General features: G+C 44.6%; 1 protein-coding gene across 2 annotated transcripts in view; it reads left to right on the forward strand.

Moving 5' to 3' along the window:
* Positions 1 to 24,143, forward strand: part of tmem30b (transmembrane protein 30B) — a 31,632-nt gene extending 7,489 nt beyond the window's left edge. For both annotated transcript variants that reach the window (XM_085963087.1, XM_085963085.1), the window contains exons 3-8: positions 903 to 1,010; positions 5,298 to 5,405; positions 19,239 to 19,326; positions 20,751 to 20,900; positions 21,531 to 21,719; positions 23,528 to 24,143. In XM_085963087.1, coding sequence (XP_085819213.1) covers positions 903 to 1,010; positions 5,298 to 5,405; positions 19,239 to 19,326; positions 20,751 to 20,900; positions 21,531 to 21,719; positions 23,528 to 23,715 — 831 coding nt within the window. In that variant the 3' untranslated portion in view covers positions 23,716 to 24,143. The remainder of the gene's footprint in view (positions 1 to 902; positions 1,011 to 5,297; positions 5,406 to 19,238; positions 19,327 to 20,750; positions 20,901 to 21,530; positions 21,720 to 23,527) is intronic.
* The last annotated feature ends 276 nt before the right edge of the window (positions 24,144 to 24,419 follow it).

The raw sequence follows: 24,419 nt of genomic DNA on the forward strand, positions 1-24,419 counted from the left end.
ATGATGACCCCAGGGATGCGAGGCTTTAGTTATAAGGAGTAGTAGGTCATACTAGGAAACTGGACCCTTTGACTAGAACAGAGATGATCTGATGGGTATTTTAGAAATTGAGGGATTTTGGTAAGATGAATACGGAAAGAAACTATTTCCACTGGTTGAGTTGGTAATTAGAGGACATAAATTTAAAACCATTATTAAAAGAACAAAGGGCGAGGTTAGGAGAAGTTTTTGACACAGGGTTGTTAACCTACCAGAAACCGCGATGGAAGCAAAATACCTCATTACTTTTAAAAAGGAAGTGGATACATCCTTTAAATTTTAAAAAGTATGGAGAAAAGGCATGGGAGTGGGATTAAATAGATAGCTCGTTCAAAGAACCAGTGCAGGCACGATGGGCCAATTGACCTCTCTCTCTGCTGGAAGATTCTGTGATTCTAGCATTAAGTTTCTACTGTCTGCTGCACTTGTATTGTTCCAGGGCAGTCCCTTGGGTCTTGCGAACTGCATCTGGTTTGACCAGCTCCACTCCTGGTTGAAGCTCTTGCACCTAGACTGGAGGTCTTCAGTGCAGGTATTGGGTGCTTGAAATAGCCAAGTGTTGGAGTTACCAGCACTAACCTCTCTCTCACCTAGAGGAGCACAAAAAGGGCCAGAAGATAATTTTAAGTTAGAGACACCATAAATGAAGACTACACAGATGTGTAGGTGAAGGAGTCAGGAAACTCATCCATATCTACACTGGACTCTTGCTGCAGACAACCTGTAAATGACTTAAAAAGTAGAAAATCGTTGACGCTAGTTCTTCATTATGCGTGAGCAAATCTGATTGAACTTTCACTAACTAGCCATGGTAGGGACGGATATGATCTGAAGGTTTTTCATCAGATGTTTTTTTTTCCCAGCTGGACTACACGGGCAACGAGCCAAACAGTTCATGCCACCGCTGTACCAGCAATGTTACCACGAACTGCAAGTGCACAATACAATTCAAGGTGGACAAGATGTTGGCGGTAAGAATATTGGGAGCTGTGCCCAACAAATATTTCAATATTTGGTTTAGATTGAAACATTGTGCCCTTTTGCTTTTCAGTTTAACTGGTGTCTCTAAATTTATCGTATTTTCAAAAGGAACAAAATAAGAAGGGTATGAAAAGTGTATTTAATCAAAATCAAGCCATGATGAATCATACAAAGCTATAAAACCAAGAAGGGTTTCAAGTTGGACCCTTGGCCCTTGCTGAGTTAGCTGATCCAAACTGTGTTGCCATTGGAGGCATTGCAATTGGCTTCTATGCTTTGGAAAAGTTAGCCAGGATCTCATTACTGTTTGTTATCCCATGATCCCTGCTGGAAGATGCTCATGTTTTGAACATTGGGCAAGGATGAAGCCTGGCTCAATGATGATGATTCTCTCAGTTCTCAGCCCTCAAGTCAAACAGGCCACAGATATTCACTTTTGTTCTTTCATCCCCTCCCCCTTTTCCCAGCCCCCACTTGCTTTAAAATCTATCCCCTTTCCTGCTTTTTTTCCAGTTCTGACGAAGGGTCATCGACCTGAAACGTTAACTCTGTTTCTCTCTCCACGGATGCTGCCTGACCTGCTGAGTTTTTCTAGCGTTTTCTGTTGTTATTTCAGAGTTTCACTCCTGAAGAACAACCTCTTGGGTGAAATGCCAGAGGTTGTTGTGGCCCTTGGGACTGTAGTTTGGGATGTCTCAATTCATCTCCTAATGGGAAAGAGCCCACAATATAAGTGTTCATAATTTGGCAACCTCAGTCAGAAACCTATGTAGATGAACGGTGTCAGAAAAATCATCTTAAACTGGGGGTTGAGGGGAACTCTTTAAAGTTGTGGTTTAGGAAGTTTAGAGCAATGGTTTATAAAGTCTTCTGTATCCGGGACCCCTGGAAATATTGGTAGACCAATGAGGACCCCCCCCCCCCCCAGTCTTCACTTCCGAAAGAAAATGTCAGCCAGGCAAAGAAGGATGTTATCACTGCAGATAAATGTACATCGTGATAGAAATAATATACAGGTTAACAGACATAATTCTTTACAGTGTGCACGGTACATAGTATGTCCAGCCTGAGGTGTTGATGACCTGGAGTGCTCTCGTGGGACTGCTAGGCCCAATGACTCCACTTTGAAAACCTCTTATAGAGGGAGCGTCGGGCCATGATGAACCTGCCCTGTAGAGGGAGCCCTTGGCCACACTACAAACTGACAGGACACTTTAAACTAGCACTGAGGCGTGCCTGTAATTGTTGACGTGATAGCAACCATTAACATCAGGAAGCCAGACATGTTTCTAATGTATGTATGAGGGCCAAACAGTGGCAACTGGAAAGCCAGCTACAGTTCTGTGCTGTTTCTGGCTTTCTAAAGGTTGCATACACATGGAGATCCTGCCACGTTTATATAATGCTTTGGGGCACCTCCAGTGCAAAACTCGTTCATTCAATGAATATTCATTCTTGCTGTACCATCCATCACATGACGGTTTGAAAGGGATAGCTGCTGTGACCTCCACAGATGGAGTGGAAGTGAAGGAACTGTCGTAGTCGAGGAAATAATCCAATTTAATTCAATTCAATGAAACTTTTCTAAAATGTACAACCCGTCCCTGGCATTACACCTAGAAACAAAACAAAATCAGTCTGAGCTCCGCTATTAACTAAAGTTGTTTTCAAGGCTGGCATGAGGTGTTGGAGCCCCAGTGTGCTGTGCTATCGACTGGTGGGATATAAGTTTACAGTTACTCCCCCGTTTGGGGAGTCCCTGTGGTCAGTCATGTGACAGTGTAAATGTGCTGAGTGAGTTGAGGGCAGCCATTCATGTTGGCCATTGGTATGTTGGCCGCCTTAGCGAGAGGATTCGAGTACAGGAACAAGGATGTCTTGCTGCCATTGTACAGGGCCTCGGTGAGACCACACCTTGAGTATTGTGTGCAGTTTTGGTCGCCTTATCTGAGGAAGGATGTTCTTGCCATGGAGGGAGTGCAGCGAAGATTCACCAGACTGATACCTGGGTTGGCAGGAATGACGTATGAGGAGAGATTGGGTCGATTGGGCTTATATTCGCTAGAGTTTAGAAGAATGAGAGGGGAATCTCATTGAAACTTATAAAATTCTAACAGGACTAGACAGACTAGATGCAGGAAGGATGTTCCCAATGGCGGGGGAGTCCAGAACAAGGGGTCACAGTCTAAGGATAAGGGGTAAGCCATTTCGGACTGAGATAAGGAGGAATTTCTTCACCCAGAGAGTGGTGAACCTGTGGAATTCTCTGCCACAGAAGGCAGTTGAGGCCAATTCATTAAATATATTCAAGAAGGAGTTGGATATATTTCTTGAGGCTAAAGGGATCAAGGGATATGGGGAGAAAGCAGGGACAGGATACTGAATTTGGATGATCAGCCATGATCTCATTAAATGGCGGAGCGGGCTTGAGGGGCCGAATGGCCTACTCCTGCTCCTATCTTCTATGTTTCTATTCCCTGTGGGGTGGGACGATATAAAGAATCGAGGGCCAGCAACCAAGCTGCTTCCAGAAGCCTCCTTGTGGTCAACTACAGATTCACTTTGAAGGCCTGTGAGCAGTTAAGCGAGCTAATGAAGATAGTGTGGTGTATTTTTATTATTTTTCTTGTCCTCATGGAGGGTTCTTTAGTTGGCTAAATCAAGATGAGATTTGATTAAATCTTATTCTAATCATAGAAATAGTACAGCACAGAAGGAGGCCATTCGGCCCATCGAATCTGCGCCGGCTCTTTCGAAGAGCAGTCGGTCCCGCTCCCCCGCTCTTTCCCCACATCCCTGCAATTTTTTCTCCTTCAAATATTTATCCAATTCCCTTTTGAAGACGACTATTGAATCTGTATCCACCGCCCTATCAGGCAGCGTATTCCAAATCCTAACCACTCGCTGCATAAAAAAGTTTTTCTTCATGTCGCCTCTGGTTCTTTTGAATCTGTGCCCTCTGGTTATCGATCCTTCAGCCACTGGAAACCGTTTCTCTTTATCTAAATCCTTCATGGTTTCCTCTTAGCCTTCTCTGCTCCAAGGCTCTTCTGTACATTCACTTGCAGTCTGTAAAATAAAGCAGCTTAATGATTTACTTCTGGCCTCGTCCTTTCCAAGTGTTTCAGTCCGCCTGCAGATAGACTGGAGAAGGGTGTGTGTGAAAGATGCAATATCACAAAGGGGGTCCGAATATTGCACCTTTGGCTTATGCTGTCCTATCATTAGATACTGAGCAATATGGGCACACTCCTGAATGTAAGATGTTTGGCCCACTCATGGGCATTGCTGTACCTGAGAAATTATCTACATCAAGACCAGAAATTTGTCACAAATTATGGTGTTTCTGATTTTTAAGTTGCTATAATTAGAAAGCGTCACTTATTGACATGGCCTGGTTGGGCTGATTGGCCTGTTTCTGTGCTGTATATCCTGTGTAATCCTATTGTAGCTTTCAGTGCTCCGGTAATTAAATAACCAGCTTAAAGACTGAATTTGCAGCTTGTGTAGCCCTTTATCACATTTCTTAGGATGTCCCAAAGTGCTTCACCTACAAAGAATTACTTTAATTGGCCACACGGAGGGAATGTGGCGGCCATTTGGCACACAGCAAAATCCCACAAACGCTAATCAACTGAATAAGCAGTTCATCTGTTCTTGGTGTTTGAGGGAGGATGGTAGCCAGGACACCGAGAGTGCGGGGATTCTCCTGCAAACAGTGCAATGCCATTTTTAACTTCAGTTAAATTTCAGGTGATGTACAACACCTGCGGCAGTGTAACAATGCCTCAGTACTGCTCTGGGTTCTCAGCCTGGAGTGAGAATTAAACTCATAACTTTTGGAATCTCCGGCCAAAAGTGTTGGCGACTGAGCCAAGCTATTACTGAAGTAGTGTTTTTCTATCCAAGGAGATTTTTCCCCTCCAAAGTGGTGATCTATATATATCGGTGATGATTCGTGTATTTGGAGGGGTTCATTCCCAACGAAATATCTTGTTTTCTGATTTATTTCACTGTATTCTCTTGTGGTTTTATTTTTCATGCATGTATGGCTTTTTGTGTCCGTGTTTTGCATATCCAAACCAGCAGGTAATGAGAAGTTATCAGGTTGATCCAACTTACAGTTGGCAAGGGGAGTTGAATTATGCATAAGAATGCATCAATGGCGATCTCAATGTAATGATGGGTAAAACAAGTCCCATTTAATCTGAGTCCAGCCAGGGAAGATTTGTACAAGAATTGTCACTTAACATAACACATTCTGTGTTTCTGTTCAGGGCCCTGTCTTCATGTACTATGAATTATCGAACTTCTACCAGAACAATCGGAAGTATGGAGTCTCCCGGGACGATGATCAACTGAATGGCGATTTGAGCCACTTAAAGGTAATTGTTGAAACAGGACTGACAAATGTTTGCAGTTTTCAGTATTTTTATAAACTTGTCTTGCACTCTGCTCACCAAACCTTATGCAGATTAAACCTGACCACAGGCCTTTTGAAGCCCGACCCAAGTCATGCAAAATATAATCAAAAATAACAAGAAAATATGGCAACTGCTGGAAATGCATGGCGGGTCACTCCACATCATTAAACGGAAAAGTCTGGTTATAATCCAGTGTGTGGCCTTCATCAGAACCGATACAAGGTACATACAACCTTACAACCTGTCGTTTCTCTGAACAGATCCTGACTGACCTGCTGTGGATTTCCAGCACATTTTGTTTTTATTCCAAGTCATCCTGAGCTTAACTTGTGTGAAATTTGTTTTTTCTCAGAACATTAAGAGTGATGTGTGCCTGGTGAGTAAGATATTGGAACTAAAAAACACAGTATTTATGGCAAATGCAGGTTTGCATAGAGCCTTGGTTCCCCTTGGTAATTGGCAAAAGAACCGGCAGGAGATGAGAATCTTTTTTTACGCAGCGAGTTGTGATCTGGAACGCGCTGCCTGAAAGGGCGGTGGAAGCAGATTCAATAGTAACTTTAAAAAGGGAATTGGATAAATACTTGAAGAAAAGGAAAAATTTTCAAGGCTATGGGGAAAGAGCAGGGGAGTGGGACTAATTGGAGCGCTTCGCCAAAGAGCCGGTACATACACGATGGGCTGAATGGCCTCCTTCAGTGCTGTATGATTCTCTAATTTTAGCCTCTCAATTTATACTTCTAACCATAATGACTCCAGGAAGTTCTCTCTACACACTTGCTGAGGTTTCCACCACTTCTACTTTCAGCCCTTTTCAACCCAGCCACACAGCAAATGTGACGTGAGAATAAAAGTCAACAGTCTGAAGAGGGCTTCCTTTTTATTTAAGCCTCCGATTTCCTCCCCTTCTCTGTAATGATCAGTAACATGTCATTCTAGAATGGTACACTAGGTAGAGCTGTATGTATATAAGAGTAGGCTACCCACAAGGCAGTAGTCAAGATGGATGCTGTAGAAGTCCACATGTACTGAATAAAGTGACTAGCTAGAAGCTAGCTGTTCATAATGAAAATGACTAATTATTAATGAACATAACATGGTACCAGGATTGGTAAAATCTGCTGAATATTGTGAAACGCGACATGGAGAATTTGAAGCAACCGGAGGGTTTGAAACTCACGGGGAATGTCGACTGCAATTGGTGGACTTTCAAACAACAATTCGAACTCTACATTGCTGCCATCGGGTTCGGTACGAAGCCAGACACAAGGAAGATAGCTTTGCTGCTCATGGTTGCAGGCCCACAGGCGATAGAGGTATTTAATACATTTTATATTTGATCAAGAGGAGAACAGAGAAAAATTGGAAGATGTGCGAAAGAAATTTGATACACATTGTTCTCCCAAAAAGAACGAAACCTATGAGAGGTACGTGTTCCGTTCACGGACACAGCAGCAAAATGAGACTTTTGATAGCTTTATGACCGATCTGAAACTGAAAGCACAGACATGTAATTTCTCTGAACTGAAATTATCCATGATTCGTGACCAGATTGTGTTTGGTATTCATGATAAAAAGGTCAGGGAACGTCTGTTGAGAGAAACCGAACTAACATTGGAAAATGCTGTAAAAATATGCCAAGCCAGTGAGCTAGCTCAAAAGCACGCAAAGACTTTCAGTGAAATTAATAATAATGCGATTGTAGTAAGTGATAGTGCTGCTGTCGGTGCTGTGTCCTACAAGGGGAAGAAACATGGGCAGAACAGAAATGCAAAGCAATCGGAGGATGGAATTTTTAATTGTAAACGCTGTGGTTACAAACACCAGTCACGACAATGCCCTACGTTTGGGAAAATGTGCACAAAATGTTATGGAAAGAATCACTTTGCCAAACAATGCTTTTCAAAAGTAAAAACAAAGAAAGGGCAACAAGTCCAAGTCAATGTGATTGAGGACACTGATTTAAGTGAGACATTTTCTGTAGGAATGGTGTCATGTGACAATATCAAAAAGGATACAGAAAATGTGCAGCCCTCAGGAATGGACAATGCTGAACATAAAGTTAATGCAGTAAAAGAGGACAAATGGATAATGCCACTGCAGGTAAATGGAGCATTAGTTACATTGAAACTAGACACTGGGGCAAAAGCAAACTTAATCAGTATGAGTGACATTAAAAATATGAAAGAAAAGCCCAAAATACAGAAAAAATCAGTACTACTGAAGAACTATAATGGACAGAAAATAGATAGCTCTTAGGTGTATGCACACTTAAAGTGACAGTCAAAGGCAAAGCGCATCTCATGTTTTCTGTTGTGGCTGAAGGACTTGATTCACTACTGGGTGACAAAGCTTGTGAGGACTTAGAACTGGTCAAGAGAGTCTACCGTATAAACTGTGCCATAAGCAGACCAGATGAATCAGTGGATTCTGTAGTGAGTAATTTCCAGGATGTGTTCAAAGGATTTGGAGTTCTACCATTCACTTACAAGATCCAGCTAAAGGAGGATGCTCAGCCAGTGGTACATGCTCCATGGAGAGTACCAGCACCCCTGCGTGACCGGCTCAAGAAAGAGCTGGACAGAATGACCACACTAGGAGTCATCAGGAAAGTCGAAGAGCCAACAGACTGGGTTAACTCCATGGTATGTGTAAAGAAAAAGAACAATGATCTAAGAATATGCATGGATCCAAAGTGTAATGTATATACCTTTTAAGGGGGGAACTATCTTTTACAGCTCATGTATACTGCAGTACCGGCAGTGACCGCACCTGTATATAGCACTGAGTAGTAATCTGTACAGATCAGTTCCCGTGTGAGCCACGTTGAGTAAACACCTGTTGTACCGTTCTCCTGCAGTCTGTGTCTTATTATACACAGACACAACATTGGCGACAAGGCAAGTTCGAACCTACCTGCAACTCTGCATCACCTCCCAGGGATTCGTTCCTTGAGATCAGTGGATTGGAGGTCAAGGCCAGAGACTCGGGCGTCGACCATGGGCAACCGCCCAGTCATCCAGCAGAGACTCGAGAATTGCGGGGGAGGCTGTCGAGAGCCAGGCTTGGCTTTCCAGTCGAGGTGGTCCAGCAAAACGGACTGGCAACAGGTAGTGCGCAGACCCTTCCTGGACAGCGGCAGGCTAGAGCCCGACTGAGCGGCACAGCAAAGGGCCGAGCAGCGTCGACGGGGGAGAGAGAGAGAGAGAGAGAGAGGGCAGAGCGCACAGGGCGCAGCCGGTGTTCAGGGGCCAAGCAGCGTCGAAGAGAGGGAGAGAGAGACGCGCAGAAACCCGCGAGGCGCCGCCATTGCCACGAGGACCGCCGAGAGCGGCGTTGGCAGCAGCGCAGGAGAAGCGCGCGAAACCTACAGGCCGCCGCCATTGCCACGAGAACCGCCGGGAGCGGTGTTGGCAGCAGCGGGGGAGACGCCATTTTAAACCACACCCAAATGCCGAAGAGTGGCAGTATCACCGCGTTTGACAATGAAGTCGAAGATTGGACTACATATGTCGAACGAATAGAGGTATACTGCAAGGCAAATGAGGTGTCAGATGACAAGAAAGCGTCGGTATTAAATTTAATGGGTGCAAAGACGTATGGTTTATTACGAAATCTAGTAACCCCAACGAAGCCAATGGAAAAGAGTTTTGAAGACATAGTAACGATACTACAGGAACATTTAAACCCCACACCGCTGCTGATAGCAGAAAGATTCAAGTTTCACAAACGGAACCAGCATAAGGATGAAAGCAATGCTGATTATTTAACAGAACTGCGCAAACTATCGAAACACTGCCAGTTTGGAGCGGGACTGGCAGATACCTTAAGGGACAAGTTTGTGTGTGGGCTTCAAAGTGAAGGAACCCAGAAACGGCTTTTATCTGAAAAGGACCTTCCGCTGGAAAAGGCTTTCAGCATTGCGGTATCATATGAAGCAGCAGCACGGGGCGCTGCAGAGATACAACAGAGACCGCAAGAATATGGCACAAACGAAATGTCATATAGAACAGAGAAGTGCTATCACTGTGGCAGAACAACACATGACCAGAATGATTGCTGGTTCAAAGACAAAGTGTGCAGACAGTGTGGAAAAGTAGAACACATAGCACGAGTCTGCAGGTCGGGAAAGAAAACCAGCAATCAGAAACCTACCAAAGAAAAGTACAAGAAGTTACATAAGATGACGGAGAATAGTTCAGACGAACAAAAGAGTGATAACGACTCCGAAAGCAGGGAACTGAGTTGCCTGAAACTACATAATGTGATCACAACGGAGGATCACCGAACCATTTGGGTCACTCTCAAGATAGCAGGAGTCCAGGTAAAGATGGAATTGGACACAGGATCAGCCCTAACAATCATAAACCGACGGGACTACGAGCGGCTATTCTCACACATACCCTTGAGAGACACGCAAATTATTTTGAAGATGTACATGGGGCAAAAAGTCTACCCCAAAGGAAAAATAAGGGTGACCGTTATATATAACGGTAAGGAAACACCAAAACTAGACCTGTATGAATTGCAAGATGGAGGACCACCATTACTGGGACGTGAATGGATCCAGAAAATACAACTGGATTGGCATTCCATACAGGCACTGACTGTGGCTGACAAGGATGACGACGTCACACCTGGGCGACTGTCAAAGATCCTAACTGATGCGAAAGAAGTGTTCCAGCAAGGACTCTGAACATTAAAAGGCACGACAGCGACGATTAAAATTGAAGAAAACGCAAGGCCAAAATTTTTTAAGGCCAGACCGGTACCTTATGCGATCCGCCCAGCCGTCTAAGCAGAGCTGGAGAGTCTGGAATGTTCAGGTGTACTGTCCAAGGTAGACTGGAGTGAGTGGGCTACACCCATCGTCCCTGTGATGAAAAAGTCATTGAGCAGCACACCTGGGGAACCAAGGAAGGTTCGCATCCGTGGGGACTTTAAGGTAACAGTGAAACCCGCTCCTTCACACCGTACAATATCCACTTCCGCGGATTGAAGATATTTTCGCCTCGCTATCTGGAGGGAAATGCTTCACTAAGATTGATCTGGCCCAGGCGTATCTGCAAATGGATGTAGAAGAAGCATCAAAAAAATACCCCTCAATCAACACCCAGAAAGGTCTCTACCAATACAACGGGCTGGTTTTCGGGGTAGCATCAGCTCCGGCTATTTGGCAGAGGGCAATGGAACAAGTCCTGCAAGGGATCCCAGGGACCCAGTGTTATTTGGACGACATCCTGGTCATGGGCGAAAATGACAGTGATCACCTTGCCAACCTGGAGCAGGTGCTCACTAGATTGCAGGAATATGGGCTCCGAGCTAACCGCCCCAAATGCGAGTTTTTTTAGAAAACAGATCTCGTATTGTGGCCACGTTATCGATAAAGAGGGGTTTACATAAGTCCCCAGAGAAGATTGAGGCAGTAGTCAAGGCTCCAGCACCGGAAAATGTGTCACAACTGAGGTCGTTCCTCGGGCTGGTAAACAACTACCATAAGTTCTTGCCAAATTTGTCTACAATACTACACCCACTGAACACCCTACTGCAAACTGGGGTGCCATGGAAGTGGAGTGACGAATGTAGACGAGCTTTCCAAAAGAGCAAAACACTAATCACATCGAAAGAGGTATTGGCCCATTACAACCCAGCATTACCAATTCGGTTGGCGTGTGATGCGTCACCCTACGGCATTGAAGCGGTGCTGTCGCACAAATTCTCGGACGGCTCAGAGAGGCCAATAGCTTTTGCGTCACTATCACTAACCTCAGCCGAGCGTAACTACGCCCAGATTGACAGGGAGGCCCTCAGCCTAGTGTGGGGAGTGAAAAAGTTCAATCACTATCTGCACGGGCAGAAATTCACCTTGCTGACTGATCACCAGCCTCTTGTCTCCATTTTTAATCCAAAGAAGGGCGTTCCAGTGATGACTGCGCAACGACTACAAAGATGGTCACTTTTTCTAGGGGCGCACCACTATGGGATTGAATATAAGGGCACGAAACAGCATGGAAATGCTGATGGGCTATCACGCCTGCCACTGCCTACTGCGGAGGAAGCACCAGCAGTGGATCCTGTCGAAATATTCCATTCGACTATAGTTGAATACCTACCAGTAACTAACGCTTGTATCGAAAAGGTAACCCGAAACGACCCGACACTGTCTCGGGTATATGATTTGATGGTGAAGGGATGGCCAGCACATGGCGACTCACTGTTGCCAGCATTCTCGACAAGGAGAGAACAGCTGTCAGTGTGCCGGGGGACCTTGATGTGTGGATCCTGAGTGGTAATTCCACCCAAGTTAAGGGATAGCGTGCTCAATGAGCTTCATGAGGGTCATCTGGGAGGGGTAAAAATGAAAAGCCTAGCCAGGGCTTGTGTGGTGGCCGGGAATCGATAAACAAATCGAGGACCTGACCAAGAGCTGCTCAGGATGCCAGAAAGTCCAAAATGCACCACCACAGGCCCCTCTACACCCATGGGAGTGGCCCTCATCTCCATGACAACGGGTGCATATTGATTTTGCTGGTCCATTCATGGACTCAATGTTTTTAATAGCCGTGGATGCGCACTCGAAATGGCCTGAGGTCATCAAAATGTCCTCCACCACCACGGAGAAAACTATTGCAGTCCTACGGACCATTTTTGCCAGGAATGGCTTGCCAGAACAGATTTGCTCCGACAACGGACCACAGTTTGTGTCCGAAGAGTTCCGGAGGTTCTTGAAAAAGAATGGGGTAAGGCATTACACATCCGCCCCGTATCATCCAGCCACAAATGGATTGGCTGAGAGGTTCGTACAAACCTTTAAGAAGGCAATAAAGGCTATGTACAGTGACAACATTCCACTGCAGCACAAGGTGGACAATTTCCTGTTCGCCTACCGGAATGCGACACATGCAGTCACCAACCAGGCCCCAGCCATGATGTTCTTTAACCGAAGGTTAAGATCTCACCTGGATTTGCTCAGACCAAACGTACAAAGAGATGTTGCGAGTAAGCAATTCCAGCACATCCATGAGAAGCCAACAAGGAGCTTCAATGTAGGGCAACCAGTCTTGGCCCGCGACTACCGAACAGAAAAATGGCAGCCAGGAACGATATGCACACGGCAGGGCCCACTAATGTACACAGTGGACGTTGGGGAGAGCATCGTGAGACCCCATGCTGACCAAATCCTAGAGTCACAGGAACAAGTCAACCCCATGCCTCGCCCATACGTACCTGGTGATGAACCCGACGTACAGGTCGCATCTACCCCAGAAACAGTAGCATCGGAAGCTGATGAACCAACCGACGACAGGAGGCCAGAATCGCCTCCGCACTAAGAGCAAGACACTCGGGCAAGGCGCTATCCAGAAAGGATCAGGAAGCCTCCCCAAAGACTGAATATATAAATAGACTATTATCAGCTAATGTTGCATGTTAAAAGTGTTAATTGTAATTAGTTTGATATTTAATTGTTAAATGAGTGTTATGGTACTGTTAATCTAAAAGGGGAGGAATTGTAATGTATATACCTTTTAAGGGGGGAACTATCTTTTACAGCTCATGTATACTGCAGTACCGGCAGTGACCACACCTGTATATAGCACTGAGTAGTAATCTGTACAGATCAGTTCCCGAGTGAGCCACGTTGAGTAAACACCTGTTGTACCGTTCTCCTGCAGTCTGTGTCTTATTATACACAGACACAACACAAAGGACTTAAATGCAAACATAAAACGTGAACGCTACCAGATTCCCAAGCGAGAAGAAATCACCAGTGAAATGTCAGGTGCCAGATACTTCACAAAGCTCGATGCCTCACAAGGATTTCGGCAACTAAAACTGGATGAAGAGAGCACCAAATACTGTACCTTCAACACACCATTTGGCAGGTATTGTTTCCTCAGAATGCCTTTCGGGATAATATCTGCATCTGAAATCTTTCATAGAGCGATGGAACACATAATTGAAGGTCTGGAAGGAGTTCGGGTGTATGTTGATGACATCATCATCTGGGGCTCCACACTGAAAGAACACAATGAGAGACTGACTAAAGTGCTACAGAGCATATGCCGGAATGGACTGAAGCTCAACAAAGCCAAGTGTCAGTTTGGCGTCCAGGAAGTCACTTTCCTAGGAGATAATCTATCTGGTAAAGGAATAGAGCCAGATATGGAAAAAGTAAACGCCATACTCAACATGCCCCGACCCACTGACAAAAAAGGAGTGCTACGCATCATGGGGATGATAAACTTCATTGGAAAGTTCATTCCTAACTTGTCAGCCAAGACAGCCTGTCTGCGAGACCTGCTACGTAAAACAAATGAGTTCGCATGGACAAAAAGACATGAACAAGAGTGGATGAATCTCAAAACAGTGCTGACAACCACACCTATACTCACCTTCTTTGACCCAACAAAGAGAATCAAAGTGTCAACGGATGCATCAAAAGATGGCCTAGGCGCGGTCTTGCTACAAGCAGAGGGTGAAGATTGGAAGCCTGTTGCCTATGCCTCCAGGTCTATGACTGATTCTGAGTGTCGATACGCCCAGATTAAAAAGGAATGTCTAGGCTTGGTAGTCGGACTAGAAAAGTTCCATGGCTACATATATGGACTTCCCACCTTCACAGTTGAGACAGACCACAGCCCACTGGTTGCCATCATAAAAAAGAACCTGAATGAGATGTCTCCAAGGATACAATGACTCATGATGAAGCTGCAAAGATATGACTTTGAACTGATCTACACACCAGGCAAACACATAGTGTTAGCAGATGCACTATCCCGAGCACCCACAATGAGTCATGTGAGCTCTACTGAGGAAGACGTGGATGTTCATGTGAGTATGGTCACTGCTGCGCTGCCCATGTCAGACACAAAATCAAAGCAAATAGCAGAAGAAACAGTAAAAGATACAGAGTTACAAACAGTAATAGAGAACATTCATCATGGTTGGCCAAAAGGTTCCTGTCCAAAATACTTTCACATCAGGCCAGAGTTGAGTGTCGCAAGTGGACTATTACTAAAACAGAACAGAATAGTCATTCCACAGGCTCTACATCAAGACATGCTCAAAAGGATTCATGAGGGACACCTCGGAATTGAAAAATGCAAAAGGAGAGCAAGAGACACTGTTTATTGGCCTGGCATAAATAAGGACATTGAGAACATGATAGGCAAATGTGAGACATGTCAGATACACCAAAACAAACAAGCAAAGGAACCAATGCTAGTAGCTGACTTACCAACAGCACCATGGCAAAAGGTTGGTATGGACCTTTTTCATTTGAATGGTAAAGAATATCTATTAGTGATTGACTACTATTCTAACTATCCTGAGATGGTGCTGCTCTCAAGCACCACAGCAAGCAGTGTCATAATGCATGTGAAATCCATCTTCGCCAGACATGGAATTCCCAGGATTGCTGTTAGCGACAATGGTCCGTGCTTCAACCGTAAGGAGTGGCAACAGTTTGCAGCACAGTATGACTTTTAGCACATCACATCCAGTCCTTTGTATGCTCAGTCGAATGGTAAGGCAGAGAAAGGTGTTCAAGTTCTCAAGCAGCTACTGAAGAAAGCAACAGAAAGCAAGTCTGATCCTTATCTCACCCTGCTGAGCTACCAAGCCTCACCTTTAGACTCTGATTCTTCACCTGCTGAACTCCTAATGGGTCGCAAGTTGTGCACCACGCTACCTTGCTGTGCAAAAGAAAAGCAGAGTAAGGAACTGAGACAGAGACTTCAACTGTTAAAGCTGAAACAGAAATCATACTATGACAATCATCCAAAACTCTGAAACCATTGACAAGGGATGATGTTGTCAGGATTGAGGATCCAGATGCATGGAACAGGAAAGTTACAGTTCTTGAGGAAGTAGGACCAAGGTCATACATTGTTAGAACTGAGGAAGGACAGATTCTCAGGAGGAACCGCTGTTCCCTCCTGAAAACACAAGAAACTATCCAAGAGCAAATCGATGACAATGCCGCAACTGAATCTTGTCAATCACCACCAGAACAATCTAACACAAACACACATATAGGCTCTCATGAAAACACATCAGACTTACCGGTGCTGAGAAGATCCACACGTGACGTCAAAAAGCCTGATAGACTTAATCTTTGAGTATAAAGTAAAGCTTTGAAAATGTGTTGACTGTTGTGAAAATGTTTATGTTTATAGAGCACTAACAAAAGTGTTACTGATATCATCTTTATCGTGTTTCTTGAAAGTTGATTGATATTGATTTTGTTTAACCTCAAAGAAAGGGGGATGTAATGATCAGTAACATGTCATTCTAGAATGGTACACTAGGTGGAGCTGTAGAGCAGTATGTATATGAGTAGGCTACCCACAAGGCAGTAGTCAAGATGGATGCTGTAGAAGTCCATATGTACTGAATAAAGTGACTAGCTAGAAGCTAGCTGTTTATAATGAAAATGACTAGTTATTAATGAACATAACACTTCTCTTCTGAAGGATCTGCCTCATGTGGGGGTACAATGCCAGGCAGTACAAGTGGCTATTAAAGGTATAAGGCCTAGACTGAGTATCCGCAGCCTGGACAACCATGGCAGGCATACGGTCACTTGATACCCACACGTCCCAGCACGCGATCGGGAGTGGGATCCTGGTGCATGGGATCAGCGAACTCGACACAAACCAGGGGTAGAACCTTCTGGCTGAAGGTCCAATCTGGGGAGGGCCTTTATCAACAGAGACAGCAGGAGATCCGTGTGGGGTAAATCTGCAGGTGGATTCTGGTGTCCGAGAAGCATAGAAGATAGGAGCAGGCCATTTGGCCCCTTGAGCCTGTTCCGCCATTTACTGAGATCATAGCTGATCATCCAAATTCAGTACCCTGTCCCTGCTTTCTCCCCATATCCCTTTAGCCTTAAGAAATATATCTAACTCCTTCTTGAATACGTTTAATGAATTGGCCTCAACTGCCAATGGTGGTAGAGAATTCCACAGGTTCACCACTCTCTGGGTGAAGAAATTCCACCTCATCTCAGTCCTAAATGGCTTACCCCTTATCCTTAGACTGTGACCCCTAGTTCTGGACTCCCCCGCCATCGGGAACATCCTTCCTGCATCTAGTCTGTCTAGTCCTGTTAGAATTTTACACATTTCAATGAGATCCCCTCTCATTCTTCTAAACTCTAGCGAATATAAGCCTAATCGACCCAATCTGTCCTCATACGTCATTCCTGCCATCCCAGGTATCAGCCTGGTGAATCTTCGCTGAACTCCCTCCATGGCAAGAACATCCTTCCTCAGATAAGGCGACCAAAACTGCACACAATACTTACAGTATGGTCTCACCAAGGCCCTGTACAACTGCAGCAAGACACCCTTGCTCCTGTACTCGAATCCTCTCGCTATGAAGGCCAACATACCATTTGCCGCCTTAACCGCCTGCTGCACCTGCATGTTTACCTTCAGCGACTGGTGCACAAGGACACCCAGGTCTCGTTGCACTTCCCCTTTTCCCAATCTATTGCCGTTCAGGTAATAATCTGTCTTCCTGTTTTTGCCACCGAAGTGGATAACCTCACATTTATCCACATTATACTGCATTTGCCATGCATCTGCCCAATCACCCAACCTGTCCAAATCATACTGGAGTTTCTCTGCATCCTCCTCACAGCACACACGCCCACCCAGCTTTGTGTTGTCTGCAAACTTGGAGATATTACATCTAGTTCCCTCGTCTAGATCATCATTTATTTATATATATATATATATTGTGAATAACTGGGGTCCTAGCACCGATCCCTGCGGTACCCCACTAATCACTGCCTGCCACTCGGAAAAAGACCCATTTATTCCAACTCTTTGCTTCCTGTCTGCCAACCTGTCTGCTTCCTGTATCCAAGACAGTACCTTACCCCCCAATCCCATGAGCTTTAACTTTGCACGCTAATCTCTTATGCGGGACCTTATCGAAAGCCTTCTGAAAGTCCAAATACACCACATCCACTGGTTCTCCCTTATCTATTCTACCAGTTACATCCTCAAAGAAATTCCAGTAGATTAGTCAAGCATGATTTACCTTTCGTAAATCCATGTTGACTTTGTCCGATTCTGTCACTGTTTTCCAAGTGCTCTGTTATTACATCTTTTATAATGGACTCTAGCATTTTCCCCACTACCGATGTCAGGCTTACTGGTCTATAATTCCCCGTTTTCTCTCTACCACCTTTTTTGAATAGTGGGGTTACATTAGCTATCCTCCAATCCATGGGAACTGTTCCAGAGTCTATAGAATTTTGGAAGATGACCAGCAATGCATCTACTATTTCTAGGGCCACTTGCCCCAGGATCTGACTGCAAAATCTACAAACGGAGCGGGTGCTTGTGGCGCTGGTGTGGTGATGGTACAGACCTGTTGTACGTTCTTCCTTCTGGAGAAGTGTTTTATTGTTGCTCTAAAGAGACAGTGTTACTGCAGGAGAAATTACCAGGAAGGGGGAAAATTTCTCAGAATCCATAAAGTCTGACAACATGGCAACGGGCGAACATGAGCTAAACTCTCATTTGAATCATAACTTCAAAAAATGATATCAATGGATTATCCGGGCTACTGTCACTGTCGTATGATCTAAAACCTACAGCGTTCAGTATTTGCAAATCTTGGGCCTTCAAGAGACAGAGCCCAGTTATATTGTACACTCGGTACCAGTACTGCAGTCTTTCCTCATACTGAACCTGGAAAAGCAGTTTAGTCGCACTGGTGCTGTTGTGACCCGACCTCGTGCGCTTATAACCGCACCTGGCACAACCCCCATACACTCAGGTTCTGTTTTTTAAAAGCTTGTGCTGCTCGCTGTGCTGCCATTCTATTTGTTTCTGGTTTTCTGACTGTCGAGAGCAATCGGAAGAAAATAGAGGCTGTAAAAGAGACACCGTAAATTTATAGTGTGTTTGTGAATGTGTAGAGTTCTTTCACTAATACCCCCCACCTACCCACCCACAGGAGGCAGCCAATATTAGGTTCACTACACTGATCCCTGGGATGAGAGGGTTGTCCTATGATGAGAGATTGTGTAGAATGGGCCTGTACTCTCTGGAGTTTAGAAGAATGAGAGGTGACCTCATTGAAACATAAGATTCTGAGGGGGATTGACAGGGTAGATGCTGAGAGGCTGTTTCCCCTAGCTGGAGAGTCTCGAACGAGGGGGCACCGTCTCAGGATAATGGGTTGGCCATTTAAGACTGGGATGAGGAAGAATTTCTTCACTCAGAGGGTTGTGAATCTTTGGAATTCTCTATCCCAAAGGGCTGTGGATGCTGAGTCTTTGAGTATATTCAAGGCTGAGATCGATAGATTTTTGGACTCTAGGGGAATCGAGGGATATGGGGATCGGGCGTGAAAGTGGAGTTGAGGTCGAAGATCTGCCATGATCTTATTGAATGGCGGAGCAGGCTCGAGGGGCCGTGTGGCCAACTCCTGCTCCTAGTTCTTTATGTTCTTCTGTTCTTAATACCGCTCTCTACTCCCACCTCCTGATCAGTCACTTTAATATTCATACTGTGCCATCAGCAGAGGGCCCATTACTGCTGTCACTGACAGCACAGAAATGGTGAACTCCTAACAGTGTCCCCTAGCCCACAATTCATGAAACTCGAGCAGAAATCAGAAGTGATGTCCAAAGGAGGTCAGTGGCGCACAAGTGCAGTAAAAAGGGAACTGAAAGTAGGCTTTTATTAGTAAATGTCTCATTGGAACTCGACACAAACCTGCCAAGTTGACTTCATCAATATTCCCTCATTGTCTGTTTTAATATTTTCACAGAACCCTTCTGAATACTGTTTTCCATTTCGGCGGGATAGTAACCGGCCTATCGCTCCCTGTGGAGCCATTGCAAACAGCATGTTTAATGGTGAGTTCTTGCATATTGTAATTCACTATACAATTCAATTGAGAATAACATGCAACCTGCTGACAGTGTCGTACTTTATGTAGTCGATGTTTTCAACTGCACCATTTTTTTTGTGCCATACACATCATCTGGGAGCTCGGAGTAATTTCATGTCTCCATACTTCCGTAAATCTTTAAGCAAAAGAAGCACTTAAAAATTAGAAACTTAGAATTTTGCAATGCAGAAGGAGGCCATTCAGCCCACTGCGCCTGTACTAGCTCGCTGAAAGACCTATCCACTTAGTCCCATTGCCCTGTCCTTTTCCCATATCTTTTTTGAAATCGAATAATTATCCACTCCCCTTTTTAAAGCTGTTATGGATTCTGTGTAGCGAGAGGGTTCGAGTACAGGAACAAGGATGTCTTGCTGCAGTTGTACAGGGCCTTGATGAGACCATACTGTAAGTATTGTGTGCAGTTTTGGTCGCCTTATCTGAGGAAGGATGTTCTTGTCTAAAGATAAGGGGTAAGCCATTTAGTACAGAGATGAGGAATTTCTTCGCCCAGAGAGTGGTGAACCTGTGGAATTCTCTACCACAGAAGGCAGTTGAGGCCAATTCATTAAATATATTCAAGAAGGAGTTAGATATATTTCTTAATGCTAAAGGGATATGGGGAGAAAGCAGGGACAGGGTACTGAGTTTGGATGAATCAGCCATGATCTCATTAAATGGCGGAGCAGGCTCGAGGGGCCGAATGGCCTACTCCTGCTCCGAGCTTCTGTGTTTCTGTGTCCACCATTGTTCCTGATAGTCCATGCCCTAACAATCCTCTTTTTTAAACTAAAAAAAATCTCCAAATCTCTCCCCTTGTTCTTTAAATTAATAAGCACATAGTGTACTGGAGCGGGCCATAGTGAGCAGTGAAAGTCTGGTCATAGCTTGCTTGAGTTATTTCAAATTGAAAACTATTTTATTTGATAGCATATCTGAATGGCCCATGGTGGTTTACAAGAGGCAGCAATGTATACAGCAGGGAATGGGAGTGGGGTTGGGGGAGGAAAGGAGATGGGGGATTGAGAGCACAATCAAAGCACCAGGTTCTGAGGAGGCTTTTCAAGGTGGGGGGAGAGAGGTATTAATGCAAAGGCATTTAGGGAGAAAATCCCAGAGTTTAGAGGTGAGGTGGCTGTCGGTTCTGCCTCCAAAAGCGGAGCAAAGGGTACATGCAGTAGACGAGACCATTTATTCAAAAATAACTTGAGGAAGACACCGCTGAGGTGTTGCAACATCATGAAAGCATTTGTGGAGAATGCTTCTGTTGAATATTTCTAGCAAACTCCTATGATGAACACATTGCCCCACCGTCCTATTATTCAGTGACGAGTGAAAACTCTGCTTTGCTGAGTTGTAAAATAAACTTATCAATATATTTATTTCTTTCAGATTCCTTTGCAGTATATAAGGTAAACAGCAGTGGGCCGTCCACCAAGGTGCCTCTAAATGGCAAAGGAATTGCCTGGTGGACTGACTACAACGTCAAATTCAACAACCCCAAGTCAGACAATGCAACCGATCTGCAGCAGGCATTTCAGGGTAATTTCACTTGTTCTCAGTAAATGCTTCCACCGATTGAATGGGCTTTATAAAAATTCTGTTCTGATCAAATCCTGTTTTAGAGGGATCAGTCGTGGTGTTGGGAAGGTTTTTTGACGGACTTTATTTCTGGAACTGCTGAAACTCCAATTAGACACGCTCAAATCCAGTTTAAACAAAAAGTGGAGAGTGGCCACGTTGTCCAACTGGAATGGTTTTTGTACTTTGATTTTAATTTATCAATGTATAAACGGGCAAATGCTTGTCCAGGAAGATCAGGAAGGCATCTGGTTCAATACCTGGGCTGTACCTGTGGAGCAGGGCGGAGTCCACAACTGGCTGCTCACTCTATGGTACAACACCTCACTACATAACCAGCTGAGTCATTGTTTTTGCAGTATCATTGAGTAAAATCCTCATTCGAGCCACGATACAATACAACTGTTGGATTATTTGTCCTGTAGACAGTAAAGTCGTGACAATAGTGTTGTCAGTAACCGTACTAGACTGGTCAGAATGGGAACCACTTAATCACTAATGTCATTTTGTTTGTGTTGGGTGATGTTTGTTTTCTCTGGTTTTGAATAAGTATCACTTTTTTACTCATCAAAACCAATTCACTAATTACAGGAACTGTAAAGCCTTTAAACTGGCCCAAGCCTGCCTACGAGCTGGACACGAACCCACAAAACAATGGCTTTATCAACGAAGACTTCATTGTCTGGATGAGGACCGCGGCCCTGCCGACATTCCGCAAACTCTATCGTCGTATTGATGGAGGATTGGAGCCAGGAATCTACTTGGTGGAAGTCCGATACAGTATCCTTGCTGTTTGCAGTGGGTAATATGGGGAGGGCTAGCTTGGCCAGAAACACTGGGTTATGTTCCAGACGGGTTGTTTAATGCTGCGGTTATACTGCACCAAGCGATGTAACATTGACTGCATTTTCACAGCTGTTGTGGCTGTCTGCTCACATCATTCAGGTGAGGAAGTATCCCTTCAACCGCCAGTTGTTAATAATTGAGAAGAGCTGATGGAAGGGTCAGGTTTTACCAAAGGGGAGACATTGTCGACACAGTGTGTTTCCCTGAGCTTTTTAAACTACTTTTAAATCTTTAAACTTATCCTGAGGAAAATGGAACCCGATTCCTGATTGCAGGAACAGCGCTGATCCGAATCCAGCACTTCCAGTAAAAGTGGAAACGTATTGCCATCCATTCCAAGTACAGTCCTACTAAACTTTAAAACCCTGATGATGAATAACTGGCTCACTAAAGATCTCGCGGGACAAATCCTTCACTGTTCAATGTTTCCGCTTGGGGGGGTTGGGGGGGAGTGCAAAACTAGGGGCCATAAATATAGGATAGTCTCTAATAAATCCAATGGGGAATTCAGGAGCAACTTCTTTCCCCAGAGAGCGGTGAGAATGTGGAACTCGCTACCACAGGGAGTGGTTGAGGCGAATCGCAGAGATACATTTAAGGGGAATCTAGATAAACACATACGGGAGAAAAAAGAAAATGCTGATCGAGTGGGAGGAAGTTTGTGTGCAGCATAAATACTGGCATAGACCAGGCAGGCCCGAATGGTCTGTTTCTGTGCTGTAAATTCTATGTAGTGTAATTATTGAGCTGTCCAATTATAGAAGGATTCTCCTTGATTGCGATATTGTTGGTCTTTCAACACTTCCCTCCCTTCACCAAATGAAGCAGTGTGGCTCAACACCACCCTCCGAGGAGGCACTGCAACATTTCTCCCCACTCATTCCTGGGCTCCAAATACCCGCAACCTCCTCTCCCAATATCCTTGCTCTGCTGAAATCAAAACTCATTGCACCATCTCCCCCTTCCACTCATTCTTTCCCAGCAATTCAATCAGTCTTGTCCTCCTCCTATAATCTGCAGGCTTTGGGAGTGGGGGGGGTGCAGGGGGGGGAGGGGGCAACCTGGAAGTTACGTGTTCCAATCCCATCATGGTCAGCTGTGAAATTCATTTTAATTTGTGGACTACACCAAAAAAAGGTGACTATTAGAGCTGCTGATTCATTGTATTAAAAGCTCCATATATTCCAGGTAATGGAATCTCCCACCCTATCTACTGTAGCCTGTAAGTGGCCCCAGTCTCTCACTACACGCTTGACTCTTAATGCTCTCTGAAGCAGCTTAGCTACTTCGGCAACTAGAGATGGGCAATAAATGCAGATTTAACAGCATCCCTCACATTCGACAGCACTTCCCAAACCCGCGGCCTCCACCACCCAGAAGGATGAGGCAGCAGGCGCATGGGAACACCACCACCTCCAAGTTCCCCTCCAAGTCACACACCATCCTGACTTGGAAATATATCGGCCGTTCCTTCATCGTTGCTGGGTGAAAATCCTGTAACTCCCTCCCTAACAGCACTGTGGGAGCACCTTCACCACACGGACTGCAGCGGTTCAAGAAGGCGGCTCATCACCACCTTCTCGAGGGCAACTAGGGATAGGCAATAAATGCCGGCCTTGTCAGCGATGCCCACATCCTGAGAATAAATTTTTAAAACACTATTTTTAAAGTGATGTAATGTCACTCTCTCTGGTACTGCTAGAAGCCATAGTTCTGTTTCTCCTTAACTCTGGTGTGTTCAGATTATCCAGTGCTAAGTTTCAATGGACGGAAACGAGTGACTTTCAGCACTATATCCTGGATGGGTGGAAGGAATCCATTCTTGGGAATTGCTTATCTTGTGTGTGGTAGTGCCTGTATCATTACAGCAATAGTAATGCTCATAGTTTACATTAAGTATCAGGGACAGCACATCTTCAAAGAGGAATAAGCACAAAATGTAATACTGATACCATTCAACGTGTGAAACCTGCTAGCTAATTTGTTTCAGTGGCTGTCATTACAGGTGGTTGCTGTAAGTTAACTGTACATTTATCTCTCACATCTGGGGCAGGGCACAGAATTCTAGCCTTGCAATGAATAATTTTGTATTTGCTTTGTAAATCACTCTAAGTGCAACTCAGCTGATTTATACACTTGGACATTGTTTTAACATCACAGATCTATTTCCATTGTGAAACATTATAATGGAGAAAGTCAGATAATTTAGTGCTTGAGTTAATGAAAATGATTGTTGGAATTGTAGTCAGTTGGATACCAATGGTCCCAGCAATAAGATTTCTTGTACAAAACCACTCCACATTCAATGGTCCATGTACGCTTTGACCAGTAGTTACAATAAAACTCCATTGGACTCTTTCTCTCGTCTCTATTCTCAGTCGATCCATTGATCTTTTTTATGGTAATCATTTAATTGCCAATTTCACTTTCACTAGATTTTTATTTAAGCTTTCATGCTAATACTTTCTCACTCCCTTCAATCAGATTTACTGACGAGCTTCCTGTTAACAGAGAATATCAGCAAAATTACAGCCACAAAAACACAGTTTTTCCTGTGATGAGGTTTAAAGTTTATCGTGCTTTGCCAGCAAATTACAAGCCAACACGCTGGGAATTTATTCACACGTTTCCTAT

Source organism: Somniosus microcephalus, chromosome 20, assembly GCF_052327205.1.
Source record: "Somniosus microcephalus isolate GS21.2 chromosome 20, FLI_Smic_1.0, whole genome shotgun sequence".
Classification (NCBI taxonomy): Eukaryota; Metazoa; Chordata; class Chondrichthyes; order Squaliformes; family Somniosidae; genus Somniosus; species Somniosus microcephalus.